The 24,211-nt window shown below is 47.4% G+C and overlaps 1 protein-coding gene and 2 pseudogenes across 1 annotated transcript; all 3 read left to right on the top strand.

The window, feature by feature from the left end:
- Positions 1–3,710: 3,710 nt before the first annotated feature.
- Positions 3,711–7,022, top strand: LOC123125387 (uncharacterized; the record flags this gene model as incomplete). Its single annotated transcript, XM_044545891.1, has 3 exons — positions 3,711–5,414; positions 5,523–5,771; positions 6,024–7,022. Coding segments are annotated over exons 1-3 (2,952 nt in total), but the record flags the coding sequence as incomplete, so codon positions are not given.
- Positions 7,023–17,294: 10,272 nt separating this feature from the next.
- LOC123125386 (receptor-like serine/threonine-protein kinase SD1-8) lies at positions 17,295–20,904 on the top strand (annotated as a pseudogene).
- Positions 20,905–21,111: 207 nt separating this feature from the next.
- On the top strand, positions 21,112–21,974 carry LOC123120858 (1-aminocyclopropane-1-carboxylate oxidase homolog 1-like; annotated as a pseudogene).
- Positions 21,975–24,211: the final 2,237 nt, after the last annotated feature.

Here is a 24,211-nt window from a genome sequence, read left to right as displayed (position 1 = left end):
GACACGCTCGATCACTCTGGCCGGACACACCTTTCTGGGGTCAATGCCTGGCCTCGGAAGATCAACACGTCGTAGCCCTACCTAGGCTCAGCAGAGAGGTCCCCGCCGGTCTACATCCTAAGCACTCCGGGTTCTTGGGCCCATCGCCCGTTGCACTCCAGGTCGTTGCGAGCAGGGTGGATACCAGTACCGCCTCGGATGGCCAGCATGATCCGACCGTGCCGCAATGCTGAACTGGACGTCTGACAAAGCTTCGGCTGATACTACGACGTCGAGGCCCATATCTATTCTCGCGTGGTGGTTAGTGCGTAAAGGCAAAAGGCCAACTCAGAACAAATACCCAAACCTATTAGTGCATTATTAAAAGAAGTGACGGCTGTTGGGACAAGTCCGGAGCTATCACCCCCTCCCGGGTGATACCGCTAAACAGCCAGCCGCCACCGTAACAACTCCTCGGGTGCTCTCCGGGCCCGCCCGACTTTCACCAATGTCTCAAGTAAAGTCAAGGTAACTGTGTGTCCAGACATCAAGAGGAAAACCCGAGGAATCACCCCCGGTGGATTCCACTCAATGTAATCATCAAGGTGAACGTAAGAGGGACCACCCTCGAGGTTCACACTTGAGGTGTTGCACGACAGAGCCATATCGGGAATGGTGAAAGAGGAAATCACCCTCGATGACCACGACCGAATAGCTACACTACAGAATTATCATCAGGAGTGCGTTATGAGGGATCACCCTCGGCACTCGGTAGTAGCTTTGCAGAGTCGAGCAACTAAAGGGGCGTGATGTGATGTGAGGTGTCAGGCTCTGGTCGTCGATCACATTGATCGAGGCGTCGATGATGAAGCAGGGGCAACAAGGACAAGTGGGGGTCACTGATGGATCACTAACCAACCTATACTAAGCAGTTTAGGATAAGCAGGTAAGGTACAATGAGCAGGTTACAAAAACAGGCTATGCATCAGAATAGGAGCGAACAATAACAGTAGCAAACTCTTATGCAAGCATGAGAGAATGGAATGGGCGATATCGGGATGATCAAAGGGGTGGCTTGCCTGGAAGCTCCGCTGAAAGGGAAGAAGGGTCGTCGTCGACGTAGTCGATCACAGGGACATCAGCAGCGGTCTCGGGGTCTACTGAAGAAAAGAGGGGGAAGAAATAGTAAATATAATGTAAACAGATGCAACACAGATGCATGACGGAGGTAACACGCGGGACTAGGGGTGTTCTAACACGGTACTACGCGATACCGGCGAAGGGGGATAACATCCGGAAAGTTTTCCCGGAGTTAGCCATTTTCGGACAAATGAACCAGAGGGGAAAAGTTCGATGTTCGCTATGCTAGGGGCATGTGACAGATGAACGGAGAGCGTATTCCGATTCGTCTCGTCGTTCTGAGCAACTTTCATGTAGAAAACTTTTTCATCCGAGTTACGGATTATTTTCAAAGATTTAAACAATATTCTGAATTTGTTATTAATTCGAAATTACTCCCTGTGTTCCTAAATATAAGTCTTTATAGATATTTCACTATGGACTACATACGGAGCAAAATGAGTGAATCTGCACTCTAAAATGCATCTACACACATCCGTATGTGGTCCATAGTGAAATCTTTATAAAGACTTATATTTAGGAATGGAGGGAGTAAATAGCTAAAATGCTATGTCCACCCAGATCTGTGTACATAGAGGTGTACCAGAGGGTGACATGCGGGTCCAGGGGGTCCCAGTTGACCCAGTCATCAGTCAACTGTTGACTAGTCAAAACTACAGATGGGGCCCAGGTGTCATTCACACATATTCAACATTTTCTTTCCTTTAGTGGATAATTAAAATTGGGGTCCACCTGTCATAGACTATTTGATCAACTAACTAGTGTAATTAGTTAAACTAGGTAATTAGCCTAACTAAACCAGATTAAACTAATTAATTAATTAATTTTATTATTATTATTTTTAAACATATATTATTTTTAAATCTTTTTTACAGGGCGGGCCTAGTGGTCATTGGCCCATGGGGCCAGTCGGGTGTGCGGGCATAACGGGCACGGGCGCGTGCCCGAGGAGGCGGACCCGAGCGGGTCATACGGCGGGCAAGGCCGCGGCAAGGGGCGGCACCGGTGCGGCTAGCCAGAGCTGCGGCGAGGGGCGCGGGCGCGGGCGCGGCGGTACAGGGCACGGGGCTACGCGGCGAGCGCGAGCATGAGGATGTGGCGGGGTGTGTGGGCAATGGCCGGTGAGGCGGGAGCTCCGACGGGAGCTGGCGCGCGACGGCAGCCGCGAGTGGCCCAGGGGCGTGGGCGCGCGCGGGAGCGGAGCTACAGGCGCGACGGCAGGGCGGGTGCCGGTGGCTGCGGGGGTCGGGCGTAGGCGGCAGTGGTAGCAGCACTTAAGCAGCGGCCACTAGTAGAAAAAGGGTCAAATGTCAAGCACATTAGTGCTGGTTTGCTTTTGAGCCGGCACTAATGTGTGCATTAGTGCCGGTTCCAACGGCTAGCCAGCCGCTTTCATTAGTACCGGTTCGTGGCCGACCTTTAGCACCGGTTCGTGCCACGGACCGGTACTAAAGTGAGTGGTGGCAGGATGTTGTCAGTCCGGGGCCCCTCCAGCACCTTTAGTACCGGTTCATGGCACGAACCGGTGCTAAAGGTCGTCCTACATAAGCCCTTCGTCCACCCGAGCTCGCTCTGTTCTTCCCCTTTCCCCTCTCCTCTCTGTTCTTCCCCTCTTCCTCTCGAGCTCATCACACATTTTGCCCAAAATTTGTCAAGATTTGAAGGCCCCCATCCATTCAAATGATCACAAAGGTTAGCAACTTTGTCCTTTCATCTCTCATTGCTAGATTAGCTCTTGCAATGCTTTGTATAGTGATTAATTTATGAGTTTAGTAATTTGGTAGAAAATATATGTGCTAGTATTTGATTTATATGCAATTTGTGGTCAAAACTAACACTTAGTTTGCATATGTAGGTGTGGTTTACTTAGTGCCTTCTAAATCTCCGTCGTAACCACAGTCGATCGCCCGCACCGTTCCGTCGCCGGCACCACCTTGTGGTGAGCCTCTTGTTCATGAATGTTTTACATTACCAAATTGATGTTTGTGTGATTTGGATATATAGTTACTCGTATAATTATCTTACCCGTACGTTGTTTGTTATACATAGTGCCATGGTTTTGATATCCGTCCCCGTCGGCCCTCGTCCTTGTTATGATTCGGATGTGGTATATTCTCTTTTAAAACTAGTTGTTGCATTTCGTGTTTATGACAAATTATGCCCATCAAGTTGACATAGATATTTTTGTCTAGGAGGTTTGTGAACCGGAAATTCCAACCGACCCTATTGTCGAGAGGTTAAATTTAGTTGAAAGAGAAAACGAGTATTTGAAAGAAAAATTGAAAAGAATTGAGGGGGAGAAGATGGAATTGGAGTTGCATGTTGCCGATGTCGTCGATGATCACAAGATCAAGATGGAGAAAATGCGCTTGAAGATTAGAAAGATTAGAAAATATGCCATTGATAGTGAGGCTTGGTATCATTATGCTGTTGGATCAATTGTTACCTTAGTTGCGATCTTGATCGCATTTGTTGTTGCATTTAAATTCTTTAGTTAGAGAGTTATTTGTTTGTTGCATTTAAGTCTTGTATGAACTTTATGATTGTATGAACTTGTATTAATTTGGTCTATTCGGTGTTGTGTAATGAAGATGAGCCGACAATGGATGTACGATGACCGATGCTCTCCCGAGTTCATTAATGGCGTGCAAACTTTTCTGCTTGCGGCTGAGGCAAACAAGCGGGCGGATGGTTTTATGCCTTGTCCATGTTTAGTCTGTAAGAATGATCACAATTACTCTACGTCAAGAACCATTCACGTCCACCTGTTTAAGTCCGGTTTCATGCCCCACTATAATGTTTGGACCAAGCACGGAGAAAGAGGGGTTATGATGGAAGACAATGAAGAAGAAGAGGACGACGACAACTATCCTGGCCATGGGTTCCCTGAATACGATGATACAACAATGGGGGAAGAAGCTGAGCCGGCAATGCGGGAAGAAGCTGAAGAAGAGGCATCAGATGAGCCCGCTGATGATCTAGGTCGGGCCATTGCCGATGCAAAGAGAAACTGCGCAAGTGATTTGGAGAAGAAGAAGTTGCAGCGCATGTTAGAGGATCACAAGAAATTGTTGTACCCGAATTGCGAAGCTGACAAGAAAAAGTTGGGCACCACACTGGAATTGCTGCAATGGAAGGCAGAGAATGGTGTATCTGACAAGGGATTTGGAAAGTTGCTGGTAATGATAAAGAATATGCTTCCAAAGGACAACGAATTGCCCGAGAGTACGTACGAAGCAAAGAAGGCTGTCTGCCCTCTAGGGTTAGAGGTGCAGAAGATACATGCATGCCCTAATGACTGCATCCTCTACCGCGGTGAGTACGAGGATTTGAACGCTTGCCCGGTATGCGGTGCATTGCGCTATAAGATCAGGCGCGATGACCCTGGTGATGTCGAGGGCGAGCGCCCCAGGAAGAAGATTCCTGCCAAGGTGATGTGGTATGCTCCTATAATACCACGGTTGAAACGTTTGTTCCAAAACAAAGAGCATGCCAAGGCGATGCGATGGCACAGAGAAGACCGTAAGAAAGACGGAAAGTTGAGAGTACCCGCTGACGGGTCGCAGTGGAGAAAAATTGAGAGAAAGTACGGGAAGGAGTTTGCAGATGACGCAAGGAACGTATGGTTTGGTCTAAGCGCAGATGGCATTAATCCTTTTGGGGAGCAGAGCAGCAACCATAGCACCTGGCCTGTGACTCTATGTTTGTATAACCTTCCTCCTTGGTTGTGCATGAAGCGGAAGTTCATTATGATGCCAGTGCTCATCCAAGGCCCTAAGCAACCCGGCAACGACATTGATGTGTACCTAAGGCCATTAGTTGAAGAACTCTTACAGCTGTGGAATGGAACAGGTGTACGTGCGTGGGATGAGCACATGGGGGAAGAATTTGACCTAAAGGCCTTGCTGTTCGTGACCATCAATGATTGGCCTGCTCTCAGTAACCTTTCAGGACAGACAAACAAGGGATACCGCGCATGCACGCACTGTTTGGATGATACCGACAGTATATATTTGGACAATTGTAGGAAGAATGTGTACCTGGGACATCGTCGATTTCTTCCGAGCAGGCATCCCGTAAGAAAGAAAGGCAAGCATTTCAAAGGTGAGGCGGATCACCGGACGAAGCCTCGCCACCGTACTGGTGCTGATGTACATGATATGGTCAAGGATTTGAAGGTAGTCTTTGGAAAGGGTCCTGGCGGACAACCTGTTCCGAATGACGCTGACGGACGCGCACCCATGTGGAAGAAGAAATCTATATTTTGGGACCTGCCCTATTGGAAAGATCTAGAGGTCCGCTCTGCAATCGACGTGATGCACGTGACGAAGAATCTTTGCGTGACCCTGCTTGGCTTCTTGGGCGTGTATGGGAAGACAAAAGATACACCTGAGGCACGGGAGGACCAGCAACGTATGCATGGAAAAGACGGCATACATCAGGGTCATGCCAGCTACGCTCTTACCAAAGAAGAGAAGGAAATCTTCTTTGAATGCCTGCTCAGTATTAAGGTACCGTCTGGCTTCTCGTCGAATATAAAGGGAATAATAAACATGGCAGAGAAAAAGTTCCAGAACCTAAAGTCTCATGACTGCCACGTGATTATGACGCAACTGCTTCCGGTTGCATTGAGGGGGCTTCTACCGGATAACGTTCGATTAGCCATTGTGAAGCTATGTGCATTCCTCAATGCAATCTCTCAGAAGGTAATCGATCCAGAAATCATACCAAGGTTAGAGAATGATTTGGTGCAATGTCTTGTCAGTTTCGAGTTGGTGTTCCCACCATCCTTCTTCAACATCATGACGCACGTCCTAGTTCACCTATGCGAAGAGATTAGCGTTTTGGGTCCTGTATTTCTACACAATATGTTCCCCTTTGAGAGGTTCATGGGAGTCTTAAAGAAATATGTTCATAACCGTGCTAGGCCAGAAGGAAGCATCTCCAAGGGCCATGAAAATGAGGAGGTCATTGAGTTTTGTATTGACTTTATTCCTGACCTTAAGCCGATTGGTGTTCCTGAATCGCGGCATAAGGGCAGACTGGATGGAAAAGGCACGCTAGGAGGGAATCAAAAAATATGTATGGACGGACATTCTCTCACTGAAGCACACTACACAGTTATACAGAATTCCGCCTTGGTGGCTCCGTATATGGACGAACACAAGAATTTTCTACGCTCCAAACACCCGGAGCGGTCTGATGACTGGATTACACGTGAACAAACCAGGAGTTTCGCCGGCTGGTTGCAGACACGTACCATGCATGACGCCTCTATTGAAGATGACCTGTACTCGCTGTCCCAGTTACCATCTTCGAATATAATGACTTTCAAAGGGTACGAGATAAATGGTAATACATTTTACACGATCGCCCAAGATAAGAAGAGCACCAACCAAAACAGTGGTGTCCGCTTTGATGCAACAACCAAGACGGGAAAGGAAACATATTATGGTTACATAGAGGAGATATGGGAACTTGACTATGGACGTGATTTGAAGGTCCCTTTGTTTCGGTGCAAATGGGTCAATATGACACGATATGGGGTAACGGAAGACCCGCAGTATGGAATGACAACAGTGGATCTCAACAATCTTGCGTATGCAGACGAACCATTCGTCCTAGCTAATGATGTGGCACAGGTTTTCTATGTGAAGGATATGTCTACCAAGCCGAGAAAAAGAAAAGATAAGGAAGCGAATGCATCATACGATGAGCCAAAGCGCCACATAGTTCTTTCTGGGAAGAGAAACATCGTGGGAGTGGATGACAAGACAGACATGTCAGAAGATTATGAAAAGTTTGATGAAATTGCTCCATTCACAGTGAATATTGACCCGAGCATCCAGTTAAATGATGAAGATTTTCCATGGCTACGGCGCAAAGGGACATACGCGAAGAAAAAGTTTCACACCCAAAGATCTGGGATGTGATCGGCTTCACTATCATCACTTTCTTCTGTGTTTCACACCCAGGAGGGAATCTCTGTAATAGTTAGGGTAGTTATGTGTTTTGGCATTTGAAACGCGAAGAAATTTTATGTGCAAACAAATTCTTTCATGCATTTACTGATTTTTTCAGCTAAATGACCCTGAAATTGAAAAGCATTTCAAATGAACTCAGAAAAGGTTGAAAGTTGGCATGGTATCATAATTTCACCCACATAGCATGTGCAAAAAAGTAGAGAGGGTTACCGCAAAAACTGGATGCACTTCGTGTATAAAATGGACAATCTCTTTCGAAGTATCAGGGTTTCGGACGAAAACTCATCCGTTACAAAGGGATTTCATTTTTTAAATAACCTAAGCATTACCAAATTGAATATAATGATAAAACACACTAATATTAAACATAAGAAAAAAGAATCACTGAAAATCTATTTTCAAAGTTAAGTTATTCACAAACTAGTGATTCACACAAATTTCAAATAATTCAAAATGTAAACTATTCAAATTTGTAAACTACCGGCACTAACAGAAAGTTTGTAATTTTTTGTACCTAAAGCAAAAATATTCCCAAAGAAACTCTAAATACAGCAAAAAACAACTCAAAAATAAATAAACCAAAAATAAATAAAGCAAAAAAATAAGAAAATAAAAAGCCCACCTATGGGCCAGAGCGGCCTGCATACGACTAGAAACCCAACCTGTAGTTGGGCCAGGATGCAGGCCCGCAAGCCCAGTAGGCCCACAGGCAGAGTAGGAGAGGTAGGCCGAGAAGGCCTGCTATTGAGAGGAGCTCAATGCAGTGCCCGCGTCGGGGCTTATAAACTGGTCCTGGCGCTCCTCAACTAGCGAGGTGGGACTAAACTTCTGCGCCCCTCGCCTGGCAGCGCACACCCTTTAGTACCGGGTGGTGGCACCAACCGGTACTAAAGGGTGGGCCTTTAGTACCGGTTGGTGCCACCACCAGGTACTAAAGGTGGGTGCTTCCCGCCGCTTGGCCTGGCCAAAATCGACCTTTAGTACCGGTTGGTGGCTCCAACCGGTACTAAAGGACCATCCTATATAAGAAACACTTACGAAAATTTCGTCAGTTTCCTCCCACTTCTCTCTGCTTCATCGCCGCCGCCTCGTCCCGCACCGTCGCCGCCGCCGTCGCGCCGTCCCTGTCGACTCCGCGCCGCCCCCGTCCTCGTCGCGCCGTCCGCGTCGCCGGCCCATCCCCATCCCCGCACCGGCCCTCGTACCCGTCCCCGCACCGGCCCACGTCGCCCGCGCCCGCGCTGTGAGCCTCTGTCCCCCCTCTCCTCTCCCTCCAATCGAAGCCGCCGCTCGCGCCGCCGGCGCCGTCGCCTTGGCTCGCCGTCGCCGTCGCCTGCACACACAACACATACACACACACCATACACACACACATACACAATTTTTGTTCTGTTTTTAGTTTTTAGTTTTTCTGTTTTTAGTTTTTAGTTTTTCTGTTATTAGTTATTAGTTTTTAGTTTTTTCAGTTTTTTCTGTATTAATGTTATAGAAATGTTAGTTATATATAGAAATGTTATTTTTTCTGTATTAATGTTATAGAAATGTTTGTTATATAGAAATGTTAAAAAAAAATTAGTTATACAATTTTAGTTATAGAAATGTTAGAAATGTTAGTTTTAGATATGGTCGATGTTTTTTTAGTTTATTATATTTTTAGTTATAAAATTTAGAATTTGCATATAAGAAATCACAATCCAATCATTTAAAAAATGTTACTTTACTTTTGCGGCATATAGTATTTGTTGTCGACGATGCCCGGCCCGCATCCTCGCTGTCAACCCGTTTGCGGCGACGTCCTGCTTCAGAGGACCCATGTCCGGGATTGGGCTCCGCCGGGCTGGCACTGGGAGGTGCTACCTGGAGGGGCGCGACACTTGGTGAGGAATCCGGCCTCGGGTCCCGTCGTCGACCCTGATCTCCTTTGGTGGCGTTCGCGTGGGCCACATTCGGTGCAGAGGGAGCTGGCCCCGCCGGAGGTGGTGCGTCGTCGTGTCAGGGAGGAGGACGAGCACGTCCATCGCTACATGGCTGCTATGGACGTCAGGTTCTCCAATACCTGGCAGGTTCTTTGGGCAGATGACCGGAGATATGATCCTGTGATGGTTCCTTATCTTTGGGTGTCCACCGCCCGCGCCCCAGGAACCGCGAGTGGCCTAGATTCTTCTATAGTATTCGATCTTTATTAGCTACCTAGCCAGTGATGTATTCGAGATTATATATTATTTGAGACGATGTATTCGAGATTATATATTATTCGAGACGATGTATTCGAGATTATATATTATTCGAGACGATGTATTCGAGATTATATATTATTCGAGACGATGCATATTATGTACTATATGATTCAGTTTTTCCTTATTGATTGCATCCATGCATTGTAATTTGAATACTAAATTGTTTTATATTTCTTCTGTATTAGTTAAATAAAAGCTATGGCGGACAATACCGGCAGAGAGGGAGAAGAGGCCCTGTTCGAGATCATACGCAGCCCTAGCAGGCCAGATGATCTGAATGAAGCAAATGACGGCTCCCAATATCTGAACAATACCGGGGAGGGTGATGATAAGATATTCGATCTCGACGACCGAGCTGATGAAGTCATGAACTATGATTATGATTATGATGACGCAGACAATGATTATGATGACGAATACAATGTTGATCTTGAAATAACAAAGACTACCGGCGAGGTATATTTATATAAGCAGGCATCTAGTGATCATCACATGTTTTTTTATTTGAAGATATATTAACGAATCGATCTTTCTTCTTTCAGCCCTCCGGATCGAGCAAATCTGCTTCTACAGACAGCAGGACAAAGCGCGGCCCGAGCAAAAAGTTGAAGGAGGGTGTAAAGTACAACATCGATTCCATCAAAGCTAGTGGCGAACCCCTCACGCCTAAGAACATTGCGAGCAAGTTCGTTCGTCAGTGCGGAGTTCTTGTGAAGGACCAACTCCCGATCTCCATTCAAGAATGGAAAGAGCCAAAAACTAAACGCCCAGATGTTACTTGGGTCGACGACAGAGCAAAACAAAAGCTTTGGGAATCTCTGATGGAACATTTCACCCTACCAGATTATTTCACTGATGCAGATGTGCAGAAAGTCAAGGACGCTGCTCTTAAGAAGATGGCAATTGCATTCAACACCCACAAGAAAACTGTATGGGCCAACTACCTCGCTGCAGAAAGGAAGACTCCAGAATTCAAGGGAACACTGGAGAAGCAAAGAGAACACTGGCCCGCTTTCGTGAAATTCAAGGAATCAGAATTATCTAAGGAACGGTCGAGAAAAAACAAGGCCAATGCCGCAAAAAAGACGCAGTTCCATAGGCTGGGTCCAGGTGGCTACGCGGTGGCAATGCCTAAGTGGGATAAGTCTGAGCAAGAGATGGAGGATGCAGGGGTCACTCCGGTTACTAGGAGCTGGCCCCCCAGGTGCAGAACTTGGTTCTATGCGCATGGGGGGCGTTGGACCCGAAGACAGGCCTGGTTTCGAAGAAGGCAAGTCTAAAAGGAGCAGAACAAAAGTTACTTGACGCAATAGAAGATGCTCGAAAGGGGGTGTTCACGCCCAACAGAGAGAACGACGAGCTTACGCGCGCCCTGGGAAATCCTAAACACCCGGGAAGAATACGAGGCAAGGGCGTTATTCCCTGGTATGAGGGCTTTTCGGAATGGAACGACGACTACAGGACCCGTGCAAGAAAGAAGATGGAGGAGGAGAAGAAGAGGAAGCTGGAGGAGGAGCAGAGGAAGCAGGACACGGAATGCCTTCAAGGCCTAGAAGCAAGGCACGCGGACTTGGCACTCAAATTCCAGCAGCAGCAGCAGATCGACTCACTTAGCCAGGAAAGGGGGTCTCAGCAGCGGCAGCAACAAGCGGATGATCATCCAACATTGGATAGTACCGTCCCATCCATGCCGAGAAGCAGCGTTGATTCCGCCCCGGGCGACGCACTACTGGATACATACCCTGTGGATGACATCATAGAGAACACTAACTGTGAGCTACACTTCAAAATGAAGAACATATCCATGAAGGTGGCGAACGCCGTTGCTTTTACAATTACCCCTGAAGCAACCTTCCATTGCGCCCCGATTCCAGCGGGCTATGCTCGTGTCTTGGTTGATGAGGTGGTGGGCCCATATTCGGGGCTAGAGCTTGACATTCCTGGAGGTGACGACGAGCAAACACTGGGAGAGGCCATAGATCGTTTCATCCTATGGAAAAAGGATTACATCATCTTTCGAAGTCCACCGACACGCTAGTCTGCCGACTCCTCCTCGAAGTCCGCCACCGTGTCAGCAGACTCCCGCTCCTCCAAGTCCACGAACGCGTGAGCAGACTCCTGCTTCAAGTCCGGCACAACGTCAGGCCACTCCTCCTGTTTCAAGTCTGACACCGTGTCAGGCCACACCTCCTGCTTCAAATCCGGCACAGCGTCGGGCCACACCTCCGGCTTCAAGTCCGACACCGTGTCAGGCCACACCTCCTGCTTCAAGTCCGGCACAGCGTCAGGCCACTCCTCCTGCTCCAACTAAGCCACGTCAGCCGTCTCTGCCGCCTAAGCAATCGCAGAAGAGACACGCCGCAGGTATGGTGCGTAGCGGTACGAGTCGAGGTAGTACAGAAAGTACAGGCGGAGACAAGCGATATAAATATGGTCCAAGCAGCCTCGCTCCTCTTCCTCAGAGGTCTTACGACATGACCGAGGAGCAAAACGATGCAATAGTGCGGGCCGAAGTGGACGCTCATTTTCGACCAAAACCGGCAACGCCGCCGAGGGAGAAAGTGCCTGAGGAAAAGATTGACCACTTCATTCATATGGCTAGACCACCAGCTCCCAAGCCTGTTGACTCAGACTATGAGCGCCAAATCAGGAAGGCACACCGAGGACGACTATAGAAGGAAGCGAGCTCGAGCTCGAGCCAACAAGCAGCTGTCAAAAAATGCGGGAAAACCGTTCCCCGGCTGGGATAACAGGCGGCGCAATCGACCCCCCCGCTTGTTGTGCCAACAACACATGAGAGTACGCGCGCCCAATATTATTGTGGGCAAACCGTTTACGTTCCCGAGCTGGGCGATGTGGTAATAACCGAGGAGCATATAATGCAGACTGAAATGCTCAAGATCACTGTTGGACAACTCCTCGAGATCGAGACCATGTCTCCGCTTAGAGAGGAGGAAATAAAACGGAAATATGTCCGGGCCCAACCTTTGGTCGAGCCCGAGGAGGTCAAGAACCTCCCAACGAGAATGTATGAATTGCATGATTGGTACATAAAAATTACCAAGATTTCCAATCGAGAGTCCCTCATGGTGCAAGTCGAGGAAGATCATTACTTCCATAAGAAAGCTCTGGCCGTTGAGTATTCAGAGCTATTTCAGTTATTCAATCAAGACGCACTCGACAGATCTATCGTCAGTTGCTATTGTCTGTAAGTGATTTCTTTCTGTAATTTAAGTCTCAAGCTAGCTCTAGTGCTCATTGATTGATCATTAATTACCTGTAATTATATATCCTCACTATATATTCTTTTCTGTGGTATTATGTAGGATGAAGATGTATGAAATGAAAAAAGCTGGACGCTATGGCATTGGGTTCATTGACCCAAATACCGTTAATGAATACACATAGAAATTGGAATGGTGTAGACAAGATGTAGAGAAATGCATGCTAGAGTTCTTGAAGCGCCTCAATAGCAATGAAGATATACTACTTCCTTACAACTTCGAGTGAGTCACACTGTCTTTGTACTACAAATTCTGATTTTGCTTACTAACTAGATGTTAATAAGTGTATAGGGTTCAGGGTTATAGTTGATTAGTGTTATGCACATGCCCTCTTAATTTATACATGCGCATGCAGCTTCCACTGGATTTGTTAGACATTAAAGTTGACGAAGGAAAAGTTGAAGTACTGGACTCACTACTTAAAAAAATAGTGACTACAGCATCGTGAAGGGGATAGTCGACAGGTTATTTCAATCATTATTAACTATATCTCGGCCTATTTAGTTCGTCATTTCCTGATATGAACTATTTTTAATAACTCCTTTATTAATTTTCTTTGCCGGCGGGTAGGGCTTGGGCAAAGTACATCAAGGTAACTCCAGGAAAATGGCGACAAAAGCTAAGTTGGTATCGACCCAAGGTAAGTAATTAAGTAGTACTAGCTAGCTAGCTACCATCACTTTAATTCTTGTTTCAATACCATTAATTAATTAACATGCTTGATTAATTATTATCTGATTAAATTCTATTGTCGTAAAGGCCCTGAAGCAGGCGCCGGGGACTGAAGTGTGTGCATACTACGTTTGCGAGAACATTCGCATGATGGCGTCCGAAAGGAGCAGATCTGATAGACAGGACTGGGTACGTTTGCCAGAACACTATTCACAAATCTTACATGATTGTCGATATCTAGTCACACAACTAATACACATGCATATTGATCTCATTCTTAACAGTTCAAAGAGGTGCGGGACAAGCTCCTATCAGAGGAGCGCATACGAGCACTTCAAGAGGAAATAGCGGGATTTTTGCTCGACCAGGTCATAGATCCCAAAGGAGAATACTATTACCCGCTACCGCCCCCATGAACCACTTGTCATCGTGCTCCGAAGGCACCAAGGCAACATGTAGGAGAAATTGTATATATATACATGTGTATGTGTGAATAATTAATGGTGGTTGTGAGACATTCGATTATATATATATGATCGGTTCTACGAGAAAATCTATTTATATATATGCATAACGTGTACAATATGTAATATCGTAAAATACCAGCAAACAAAAAAGATTTAAATGGAAAACACAAAATTAATGAAAAAATAAAAATTAAAACCAAAACCCCCCCAAACATTTAGTACCGGTTGGTGCTACCAACCGGTACTAATGGTCTACCAGCACCCGGCCCTGGCTCGTGCCACGTGGTGGCACTTTAGCGCCGGTACTAAAGGAGGGGGGCTTTACACTAGTAGAAAAGGGGGCTTTTGTCCCGGTTGGTAAGGGCCTTTAGTCCCGGTTTTTGAACCGGGACTAAAGGGTCGTTACTAATGCCTCCCCCCTTTAGTCCCGGTTCTTACACGAACCGGGACTAAAGGCCGTCCACGTGGACGCAGTCTGGAGCTCCACCTTTAGTCCCGGTTGGTGTTACCAACCGGAACTAAAGGAAATTTTATGATAATTTTTTTTGAAAAAAATTTTGCGAATTTTTTTTAAATTTTTTTGATTTTCAAATTTCTGAATTATTTTAACCTCTAATCTCTAATTACCACCCCTCATCACTGCTCAATTTATCCTCTAATCTCTAATCACCCCTCATCATTCCAAATCATCTAACTTCCCGGACGGTCACCCATCCTCTCACTACTCCAGCCTGAGCACGCTTAACTTTCGGGTTCTATTCTCCCTCGTTTCCAAGTCTACACTTGTTGTTTTCCTGACAATAGTAAGATGTCAATTCTATTAACCCTCAGGAATTTAGCTTGAGCATTAAGTGACACATTTCACTGTTTGAGTTTGAAACTATTGTTTTAAAAAACAATAATAATTATTTAGTAACACTAATATTTCTAGAATAATTAGTTTGACCACTGTTTGACCACAGTTTGACCAGATTTGACCAAAATTCAAAAAAACTGAAATAATTATTTAGTAACACTAATATTCTAGAATAATTAGTTTGACCATTGTTTGACCACAGTTTGACCATAGTTTGACCACAATTTGAATTTTTTTGCCTCTCCAGATCTTAAAAGCCCCGTATCTTTTTTTCTGTTAGATTTTTGAGGATTTTGAAAATGTTTAACGGGGTTCCCCCAGTTAAATTCGGATGTAACTTTTCGAGTAGATGATTTTTCATATATAAAACTTTTTCATCCGAGTTCGTATGCAAAAGTTATGCCCATTTTAAGAAATTCCAGAGAGATTTTGCAAATAAAGTCAAAATTCATATTTGTTAATTTTCCCAACAACTAGACCACATATCACGTGGGAAACTTATTTTATTTTATTTTTTGACATTTCCATCATTTTCTTTTGTTTTTTCTAAAACTGAAAAGGCGGTCGGGGGGGGGGGGTAGAGTTTGATGGGCCCTTTAGTACCGGTTCGTGCCATGAACCGGTACTAATGCCTCAAAGCCCATTAGTATCGGTTGGTGGCTCCAACCGGGACTAAAGGACTAACCTTTAGTCCCGGTTGGTGCCACCAACCGGTACTAATGGGCATCGCACCCTTTAGTCCCGTTCGTGGCACCAACCGGGACTAAAGGGCCCAGGTGAACCGGGACTAATGCCTTAGCCGCACGAACCGGGACCAATGCTCACATTAGTCCCGGTTCGTGACTGAACCGGGACTAATGTGAATATTGCCCTGTGACGAAAGCCCTGTTTTGTACTAGTGTTAGTCTCCACTCCATAGTGCCGGTTGCAGAACCGGCACTAAAGGCCCTTACGAACCGGTGATAAAGGCCTGTTCTGCACTAGTGGGCGGGAGCAGCAGTGTACCTGGCAACGAGCGGCGACAGCGACATGAGTACTAGCAGCCGCATCAGTACAGTTAGAAGCAGCAGCAACAAGGAGCAGCCCAGGGCACAACCACGAGTAGGGGTAGGAGGCAGTAGCAGCAGCACATATGCGTACGCGGACGCTCGCGCACGGACGGTCGAGGTCGCGACGCGCGGGGCTCGGGCGTAGGCGGCCACGGCGATGAGAGGCACGGCAGGGGGTGAGGCTAGGTGCGCTGCGTCCCTGGAGAGCCTAGGAACACGTGGTAAAGCCCCGTTGCGAGCTCTGCGGCCTATGGCCATGGCGGTGACTCGAATGGCGACGATGAGCTTCGGCAACGGCGGCGGGATTAGCTACGGGGCGCAGGCGAGCTCGTCTAGAGGAAGAGGAGGAGTGTGAGCTCACCAACATTGCTGAGACGGCCCGGGGAAGACGCGCGGCTGCCGGAGTTGTTGGCGAGGCGGCGGTGATCCGAGGAGGAAAAAGAAGGCCGGCCCAGCGATGGAGGGGCTTCCGGCTCCTGCTCGTGGGCGTGGATGACGGTGCTGGCGGCCGTAGAGCTCTGGGACGCGCCGAAGAGGGATGGGGGCAGCGGTCGCCGCGGTGGACGCCGGTGGGCGGCGACAGGAGGCGCTCGGTGGAGGGGGATCTGGTGGAGGGGGAGAGAGCGACGGGCGAGGGAGGAGAGGGGAGGCGAAATATCTGCAGGGGGAAGGGAGCTGACGAGGCCGACGGCTCGGTCTTATCCCCTCGGGGCATCGCCGGCGAGGTGATCCGGCGGGGTCTTGCCCCTGTAGCGATGGGATCGGAGGCACAGTGAGGGGAGGGGATCGACCGCGGGTGTGGGGGTTGGGCTGGGCCGGCTCTAGTAGGGCAGGGAACAGGGGGGCTCTCTCCTTTACCTTTCATTTCCCTTTTATTTATTTATTTAGCTTTCTGTTATATTTTAAAACCACCAGCATTTGACTTTTAGTTAATATGATACTTGGCCATATCACAATGCAAATTTTAGTCACTGCCATTAATGATTTGGTGAGCCTCTAAAATGGTTTGGATTTTTATAATTAAAAAAACATTTAACACATTACTTTAGCCACTGTCTTATTTATTTTAGGGCATTAAACCAATTTATAAAAATGTTGGTTCACCACCACAATTAGTGAAGGAATATTTTCCACACTTTGAACACTTTAGTTTTCATGTTTGAGAAATTTGAATCTTGGACTTTAATTTGAATTTGAACCGAATTGAATCAAAGGGGGATTTAGCAACAGTGAAAATGATGACATAGCACCATTAACTTGGGATTACTGTAGCTTAATTATCCAGGTGTCACATGCAGTGACACACGTTGTTGCGGCATTAACCCTTTGGGCCATGGCGCCGCGGTACGTTATCCCCACAAGCGTCCCGAGGTCTTCCCTGCTGTCGTCCCAACACGCGCACTATCACTCCGTTGGGTCGTAGTGCCTCATCAACCTTGACTTCTTACCATCTACGCATGCCCGATGTTGTAACACAACCGCGTGCTTTTGTCCACGTCATGTTCCTGGGCTTGGCAAACGTGGTGTGGCGCCACGTCAATAACATCTTCTTTTCGGCGCACCCCTGACTACATGGCGCTTCCTTGCACCCTCGGCTGCATACCTACATTTTGGCCTGATCGATCAATGGATTCGAAGGCCCTCCTCTGCTGCACTGTAGTTCTGATCGTTTTGTTTCTGCCGTTGAGTGCTTCCGACGATCGGCTTGTCCCTAGCAAGCCGCTGTCTCCCGACAACATCAGCATCTCCGATGGCGGCACATTCGCCTTGGGCTTCTTCAACCCCTCCAACTCCACATCAGCCAAGCTGTACCTTGGCATATGGTACAACAACATCCCCAAGCTCACAGTTGTGTGGGTTGTCAACCGTGAAACCCCAATCACCAACAACACTTCCTTTGCACCGGTGCTCTCCCTCACCAACAACTCCAGTCTCGTTATCTCCGAAGGTAATAGTGGTGGTCGTTTCCTTTGGATGACACCGAACGTGACCACTATCGTGGGCTCGTCTACCTCAACGGCGGTGCTTCTGAACGCCGGCAACCTTGTTATCCGGTTGTCAAACGGCACCACGCCGTGGCAGAGTTTTGACCAGCAAACAGACTCGTTCCTCCCCGGGATGAAGCTCCGAATCAAATCCAACACGCCCAACACTGTCGAGCGTCTGGTGTCGTGGAAGGACCCTGGCAACCCCTCGCCGGGGCGCTTCTCCTATGGTATCGACCCAGACTCGGCCTTCCAAGTATTCCTGTGGGATGAGAGAACTTGGTGTCCCGCAGCATCCCATGGACCGGGTTCCAAGTGATGAGTGTAGACCAACAACAGCTAGCGGCAACCATGAACGTCAGTGATCTTATCATGTACATAGCCTTCGTCGACAATGGCGATGAGCTCTACGTCGCATATAGCCTCGCTGATGGTGCCCCGCTCACAAGGATGGTGCTGACTTACTTTGGTGAGTACCGCCTCGAGAGCTGGAGCAGCAGCTCGTCGGCATGGGCTGTCCTCTGGAAGATGCCTTCCACGGAATGCAACCGCTACGGTTATTGTGGCCCGTATGGTTACTGCGACGAGACAGCAGCACCAATCCCAACGTGCAAATGCCTAGACGGGTTTGAGCCAGCAAACAAGGAGGAGTGGACTGCGGGCGGTTCATGGCGGGGTGCCTACGGAAGGAGCAGCTACACGGGTGTGGCGCTAGCTTCTTGGCCTTGCCGGGGATGAAGTCACCGGACAAGCTTGAGCTCATCGGAGGGGGAATGAGTACGTTTGAGGAGTGCGCAGTGAAGTGCAACCGCAATTGCTCCTGTCTGGGGTACGTGTACCGCAATGTGAGTAGCGGCAGGTTCAGAGGAGACATGGCGTGCATGGTATGGACCGGTGAGTTGGTTGACACAGGAAAAGTAGGCGTAGGTGGCGAGACAATCTATCTTCGAGTTGCAACAGGTGGTAACAAATTTCAAAGTTGCACGCCTTTTACTCTAGCTTGTCATTTTTACTGTTAATTTTATCAGTTCTAACATACTTCTAGTTCTATGAGTCATATTCCTGTTACTTATCCTATGTTATGTATGGTGCAGATAAAAGGAGAAAGATTAATGCAGTCAGGATTGTGCTGTCAGTTTTAGGCAGTGCTGTTCTCATATTCATATGCATCTCTTTTGCATGGTTAAAATGCCAAGGTATGTTTACTTAAATCTCCTTGCAAAAAAAAGTTGTATTTGACAACCTTATGTGAATGTCAGTTTCACTATATAAACTTGGAATTCGTTGTGTACTACCACAATATACCCTCTAAGCCCCTTGAATATGTAGAAATTCAGTTTTGTGTGCGGTTTAGCCATCGTACCATTGATTGTAAGGATAATGGGAAATCTACTATCAACTAAGATGTAGTCCATGAGCTAAAAATCTCTACACGTGGATCATAGTGGTTTCATGCTTAGTCGGGTTCGGAAATAAAAAGCAAGGTCAAGTCACCATGCCATGGACTCAAGGAAAGCATGTGTGTGTGTGTGCGCGTGTGTGCGAGTTCTATTAGAGGGGAGGCCAAGTGTATTTTTGAAACATGCGGTATGTGTTTTCTATGTCAACTGATAGCCATATTGTCCGGTCTTGGAATTTTGACGTGGCTTGTGGGTTATTTCCTCTTGCTATGCAAGTTCATAAAGGAATGGAAGTGAACACCTATAATTTAAGGGATTAAATATAACCTTTTCTTTCTAATGCCTATAGTATGCTTATTAGAGGGAACATGACAATAACCGCGTGGGAGCAGGAAAGAATAAAAACTGGAGAAAGCACAAGATTATAAGATTGGTTTTCATGAGTACATCTCATGAACTTGGGGAATAAAATCCTCCTCATGATCAGGAATTTCCATCCGTAAGACTAGAAGAAATTGTCCTCGCAACACACAATTTCTCTGAAGCATGCATGATCGGACAAGGAGGCTTTGGAAAAGTTTACAAGGTAATTTGTTCAACACACAATTCGTCTTATTACTTCTAAATTAGAACAAGTCTTTGCTCATATGTAAATCTCAAATATATCTTTCTCTAGGGACTGTTAGGTGGTTAGCAAGTCGCAGTCAAGAGGCTAAGTGCAGACTGTCAACAAGGAACAAAAGAATTCAGGAATGAAGTAATTCTAATTGCAAAACTGCAACACAGAAACTTGGTTCGACTTCTTGGATGTTGTGATGAGGGAAATGAAAAGCTCTTGATATATGAGTATCTACCAAACAAGAGCTTAGATTCTAGGCTTTTTGGTACACATTCTAATAATAAGCCATGATTTCCTAAAATAGCTCAACTTTTTTTTGCTTACATTTGTCTCTTTTTAGATGACTCAAGAAAATTGTCGTTGGATTGGGCGACACGGTTTAATATCATCAAAGGGGTGGCAAGGGGGCTTCTATATCTTCACGAAGACTCACGGTTCACCATAATTCATAGGGACCTCAAAGTTGGAAATATCTTATTGGATGTCGATATGAAACCCAAGATAGTGGATTTTGGTATGGCGAGGATCTTTGGTGACAACCCGCAAAATGCAAATACCCAACGCGTAGTTGGCACATAGTGAGTATCTGTTGAAAAAAAAACTCATATTAATGGTTTTATAATTTCAGTTCTCATTAGATAATTCAGACAATTTAAATGATCAAGCAGTGGCTATATGGCTCCTGAGTATGCAATGGAAGGCATCTTCTCTACTAAGTCTGATGTCTATAGCTTCGGCGTGTTACTGTTGGAGGTTGTAACTGGTATAAGGAGAAACCCCATTAGTCAAATGATGGGATACCCTAGCCTCACAGTCTATGTGAGTGCACACAAAACTTCTCTCAAGTTTGTTTTCTAAAGATGGATCAAAATTTTGAAGAATTTTTTCTTTGAGTGACTAAATGAATATTGATATAATATTTTTGGTTATTTTAGGCATGGAATATGTGGAAGGAAGAGAAGACCAACGAACTACCAGACCCATCCATCATAGATACTTCACCAGACGAAGTTTTGCTTTGCGTCCATGTAACACTCCTATGCGTCCAGGAGAACCCAGATAACATGCCATGCATGTCTTCCGTTGTGTTCGTCCTGGAGAATGGAAGCACCACACTTACAACCCCCAATCGCACTGCCTACTTTGCACGACGAAGTGCTGAACTGAATCAAATAAGAAATATTCAGCCTTCGGTCAACAGTTTTACTTTTACCGAGATAGAGGGGCGATGAAATAATAATTCTGTATTTTTTATGTACTTAACACTGTTGTAAATTGTCTGGCTCACAAAATAGTGATGTCAGATTTAAAAAAAGATAAAATAGTGATGTATCTTGTGTTGTTCAGTTCTCACGATCTTTGAATGTGTTTTGTATTCTGTTTGTGCCAAAATATAGCTGTCTCAGTTAAAAAAAAATAGCAGTCTCAGTTTAGAAAATATGAATATAGCAGTCTCACGATCTTTGAAGTGGCGTTCTGTGTAAGTACTGGATATTTACTTATTTAGAGGTCATAATCCACACTTCAATACTAAATAGTGAATTAGTGATGTATCATCTCCTGCTCGTACTACTACTACACCATCTGAGTGAGCTGAGCTGGTCACCGCGCTGAAGGCGGCCGTGGAGACGGTGGGCTTCTTCCAGGTGGTGAACCACGGCAAGCCCAAGGCGTTCATGTCAGAGATGCTCGCGGCGTTGCACGGGTTTCATGAGGAGCCGGCGGAGGCCAATGCACCCTACTACAGCCGGGACTCTTGCCGGCGCGTGAGGTACTAGAGCAACTTCGACCTGTTCCGATCGCCGTCCAGGTGACACAAACACCTTGTTCATGGCGACGGCGCCAGAACCGTCGCCGCCGAGGAGATCCAGCCCGTGTGCAGGACCATCGCGTAGGAGTAAATGAGGCTGGTGCACAGCTGGGCTGCAGCCTGCTCGAGCTACTATCGGAGGGGCTGGGCCTCCGCAGTGAGCACCTGGAGGAGGACGCTGCGTGCCTGGAGGGGCTCGCCGGCCACTACAACCCGTCCTGGCTAGAGCCGCACGTAACGATGGGCACCACCGCCCATTCTGACCCCACCGCGTGGTGGCCAAGAGCGTCGAGCCTCATGTCTCCGTGGCCTGCTTCTTCCGACGGCAGGGCGCGGCCACATCCACGAGAGTGCTACGGCCAATTGTCGCCGTCGGTGAGGCGCGGCACCGGACCACCACAATAGCAGAGCTGGTCCGGCACTACAGGGCGGCGAAGGGCCTCGATGTCAGCTCTCTGCTCAAGCACCCGAGGCTCTGAATCCATCCGATCAAAAGTACAAGCTAGTTGCTCGCTTGGCCACCACGCAATCGTATCCATCCAAGCAATGCAAGATGTTTGGATTGTGTTTGTTTTGAATCCAATATATATGCATCCAAGCAATGGAAGATGCAATGAACCTGCAATGAAATCCAATTAACCTGCAATGAACATGCAATCAAGCCAGGAAACCGTTGATTGGAAGGTCTGATGAACAACGAAAATTGAGCAAAAAGTATGACAAAACAGGGAGGTGTCACGATCAAGTTAGCTCATCATTTCGCAACTTGTGCAAAATCAACGGTCATGGAGGCATTCCACCGATGCCCTGTCTGAAAGCTCAAATTCTGCCGGCAAAGCTTTTTCCATCATGAAAGCTTTTTTCTGCACATGACAATAACAGCGAATGGTGGGTGCACTCAAGATGGGTAACACAGGATAGGCAAAGTAAACTACCTAGTGAACAGTAGGAGTACTATGTAGTGAACTACGTGGTGCTCTCGTCCTGCTGGTGTGAGCACGGACACGGATTTTTAGAGCACGGGCTCCTGGACACCTTCTATCCTCATTATCTAATGTTGCTTTGAGATCTGTAGCACACAACTAACTTACTACATGAAAACTTTCTCTTTTTTGTTTCTTCAAAACAAAACAACAAATGAACTTGAAACTTTCCAGGACAACAAAACATTCTTAGAACAATGTGGCATAAAACTTTCAGATTTTTTTTCCAAGAAAATATAGAAAATGAGACTTTTTAATTAAAAATAATCTTATTTTTAGTATTTATGATGCGCGAAAAAATCTGAAAGTTTTTTCCCACATTCTAGTAAGAATGTTTTGTTGTGCTGAAAAGTTTGAAGTTCATATGTTAAACTATATGAGAGAAACAAAAAAGAGAAAAATACTTGCACGAATCGCGATGCAGAAATAGATGGCTAGATAAGGGGGTGTTCATGAGCCTAAGCTCCATAGGATATTTTCCGTGAGCACAGCTCGAAAGGGGAGCAGTATCTTTAAAGATTGCAGGAATAAGTGCCAAAAGGTGCAGAGACGCGGCATATCATGGCAAAAGAAAATGTCAACAATTTTCTATATCCAGTGAATAAAGCATGCTCCGAATCATTCAGTACACACCCGGCAATCGTAGGAAAACAATTGGTAACTACTGTTGTACGGGATCTCAAAATCCCAGGGCCGGCAAGGCAATTCATCGAGCACACCGTACGCATAACTGCTACAAGGGTCAGCCGAACAGAGCAATCCAACCATACATTACCTGCTCGATCTTGATGTTTGTCTGCATGTTGATGTGCGGACAGGGCTGGGAGTTGCTGCTTCTTCCTCTGATCTGCTGCTCGGTCCGTCTTGGACCAAAGAAGAGCGCAGCCGTGGGGTGGCGGACATGGCGAGCTGCTCTTGGGGAGGCGGGACTGGAGGAGGAAGGCCATGGAAGCAGTAAGGGAGAGGAGGAGGATGGAGCCGGAGACGTGCCACCGTGGTAGGAGCTTTTTTTAGGACTCGGTGTTAATGGGGCGGCGGGCGGCGGCAGATGGACTGCCACAGTGCAGAATTGTTGACTGTTCGAATAATTTCTGGTGATGCAGAATTTGTTCCATTAGGAACATTGAGTGATTTTGGGATGGCTCTCCTCTCTCCCTCCCCCTCCAAGGCGGTGGCGGCGCCGGGCCCGTCTCCCCCTTCCCCGCCTCCGGCGTCTCCGTGCAGCCTCCGCGCGGCCGCCCCCTCACCCCGCTCCCCGCCGTCCACTCCTCGTTCCGTTCTCCGCGCCCCTGCCCCCGCCAACAAGTTATGGGCTCTCGGATCAGAGGCCTCGGACTCTGACCCCGACTCCCCTCCTCCCCCTCCCCGTCCTGCGCCTCCGTGCGTGCTGCCCGTCGCCTCTGCTCCGTCGTGGTGCCGTAAGTTCGCTCCCGGCGGGCGCGGTCGCCCTGTTCCCGCTCCGGTGGCCGTGGATGGCTGCACTCGCGTCTCGCGTAGGCGCCGTAGGGTTCCTCCGCCGTCTCCTGCCCGTGGCATCCTTGGTCTTGGGCGGTGTTGTGCGCCGGCGTCGGACCTGCTTTCCCTTCCCCCTTCCTGGCTGTCTCCTCCGTCTATGCTCCGTCCTCTGGTTCGCCGGTGCCCTCGCCGGCGGCGGCCGGGTCGCCTGAAACCCTAGATCTGGTGGTGCCCTCCGTGGTGGTGCCAGACCCTGGGTTTCGGGCCTTCGCGCCTCCTGGTGGGCCTGGG

The sequence above is a fragment of the Triticum aestivum genome, chromosome 5D (assembly GCF_018294505.1).
Source record: "Triticum aestivum cultivar Chinese Spring chromosome 5D, IWGSC CS RefSeq v2.1, whole genome shotgun sequence".
In the NCBI taxonomy this organism is placed as follows: domain Eukaryota; kingdom Viridiplantae; phylum Streptophyta; class Magnoliopsida; order Poales; family Poaceae; genus Triticum; species Triticum aestivum.
This window is presented reverse-complemented; position numbering and strand designations above follow the sequence as displayed.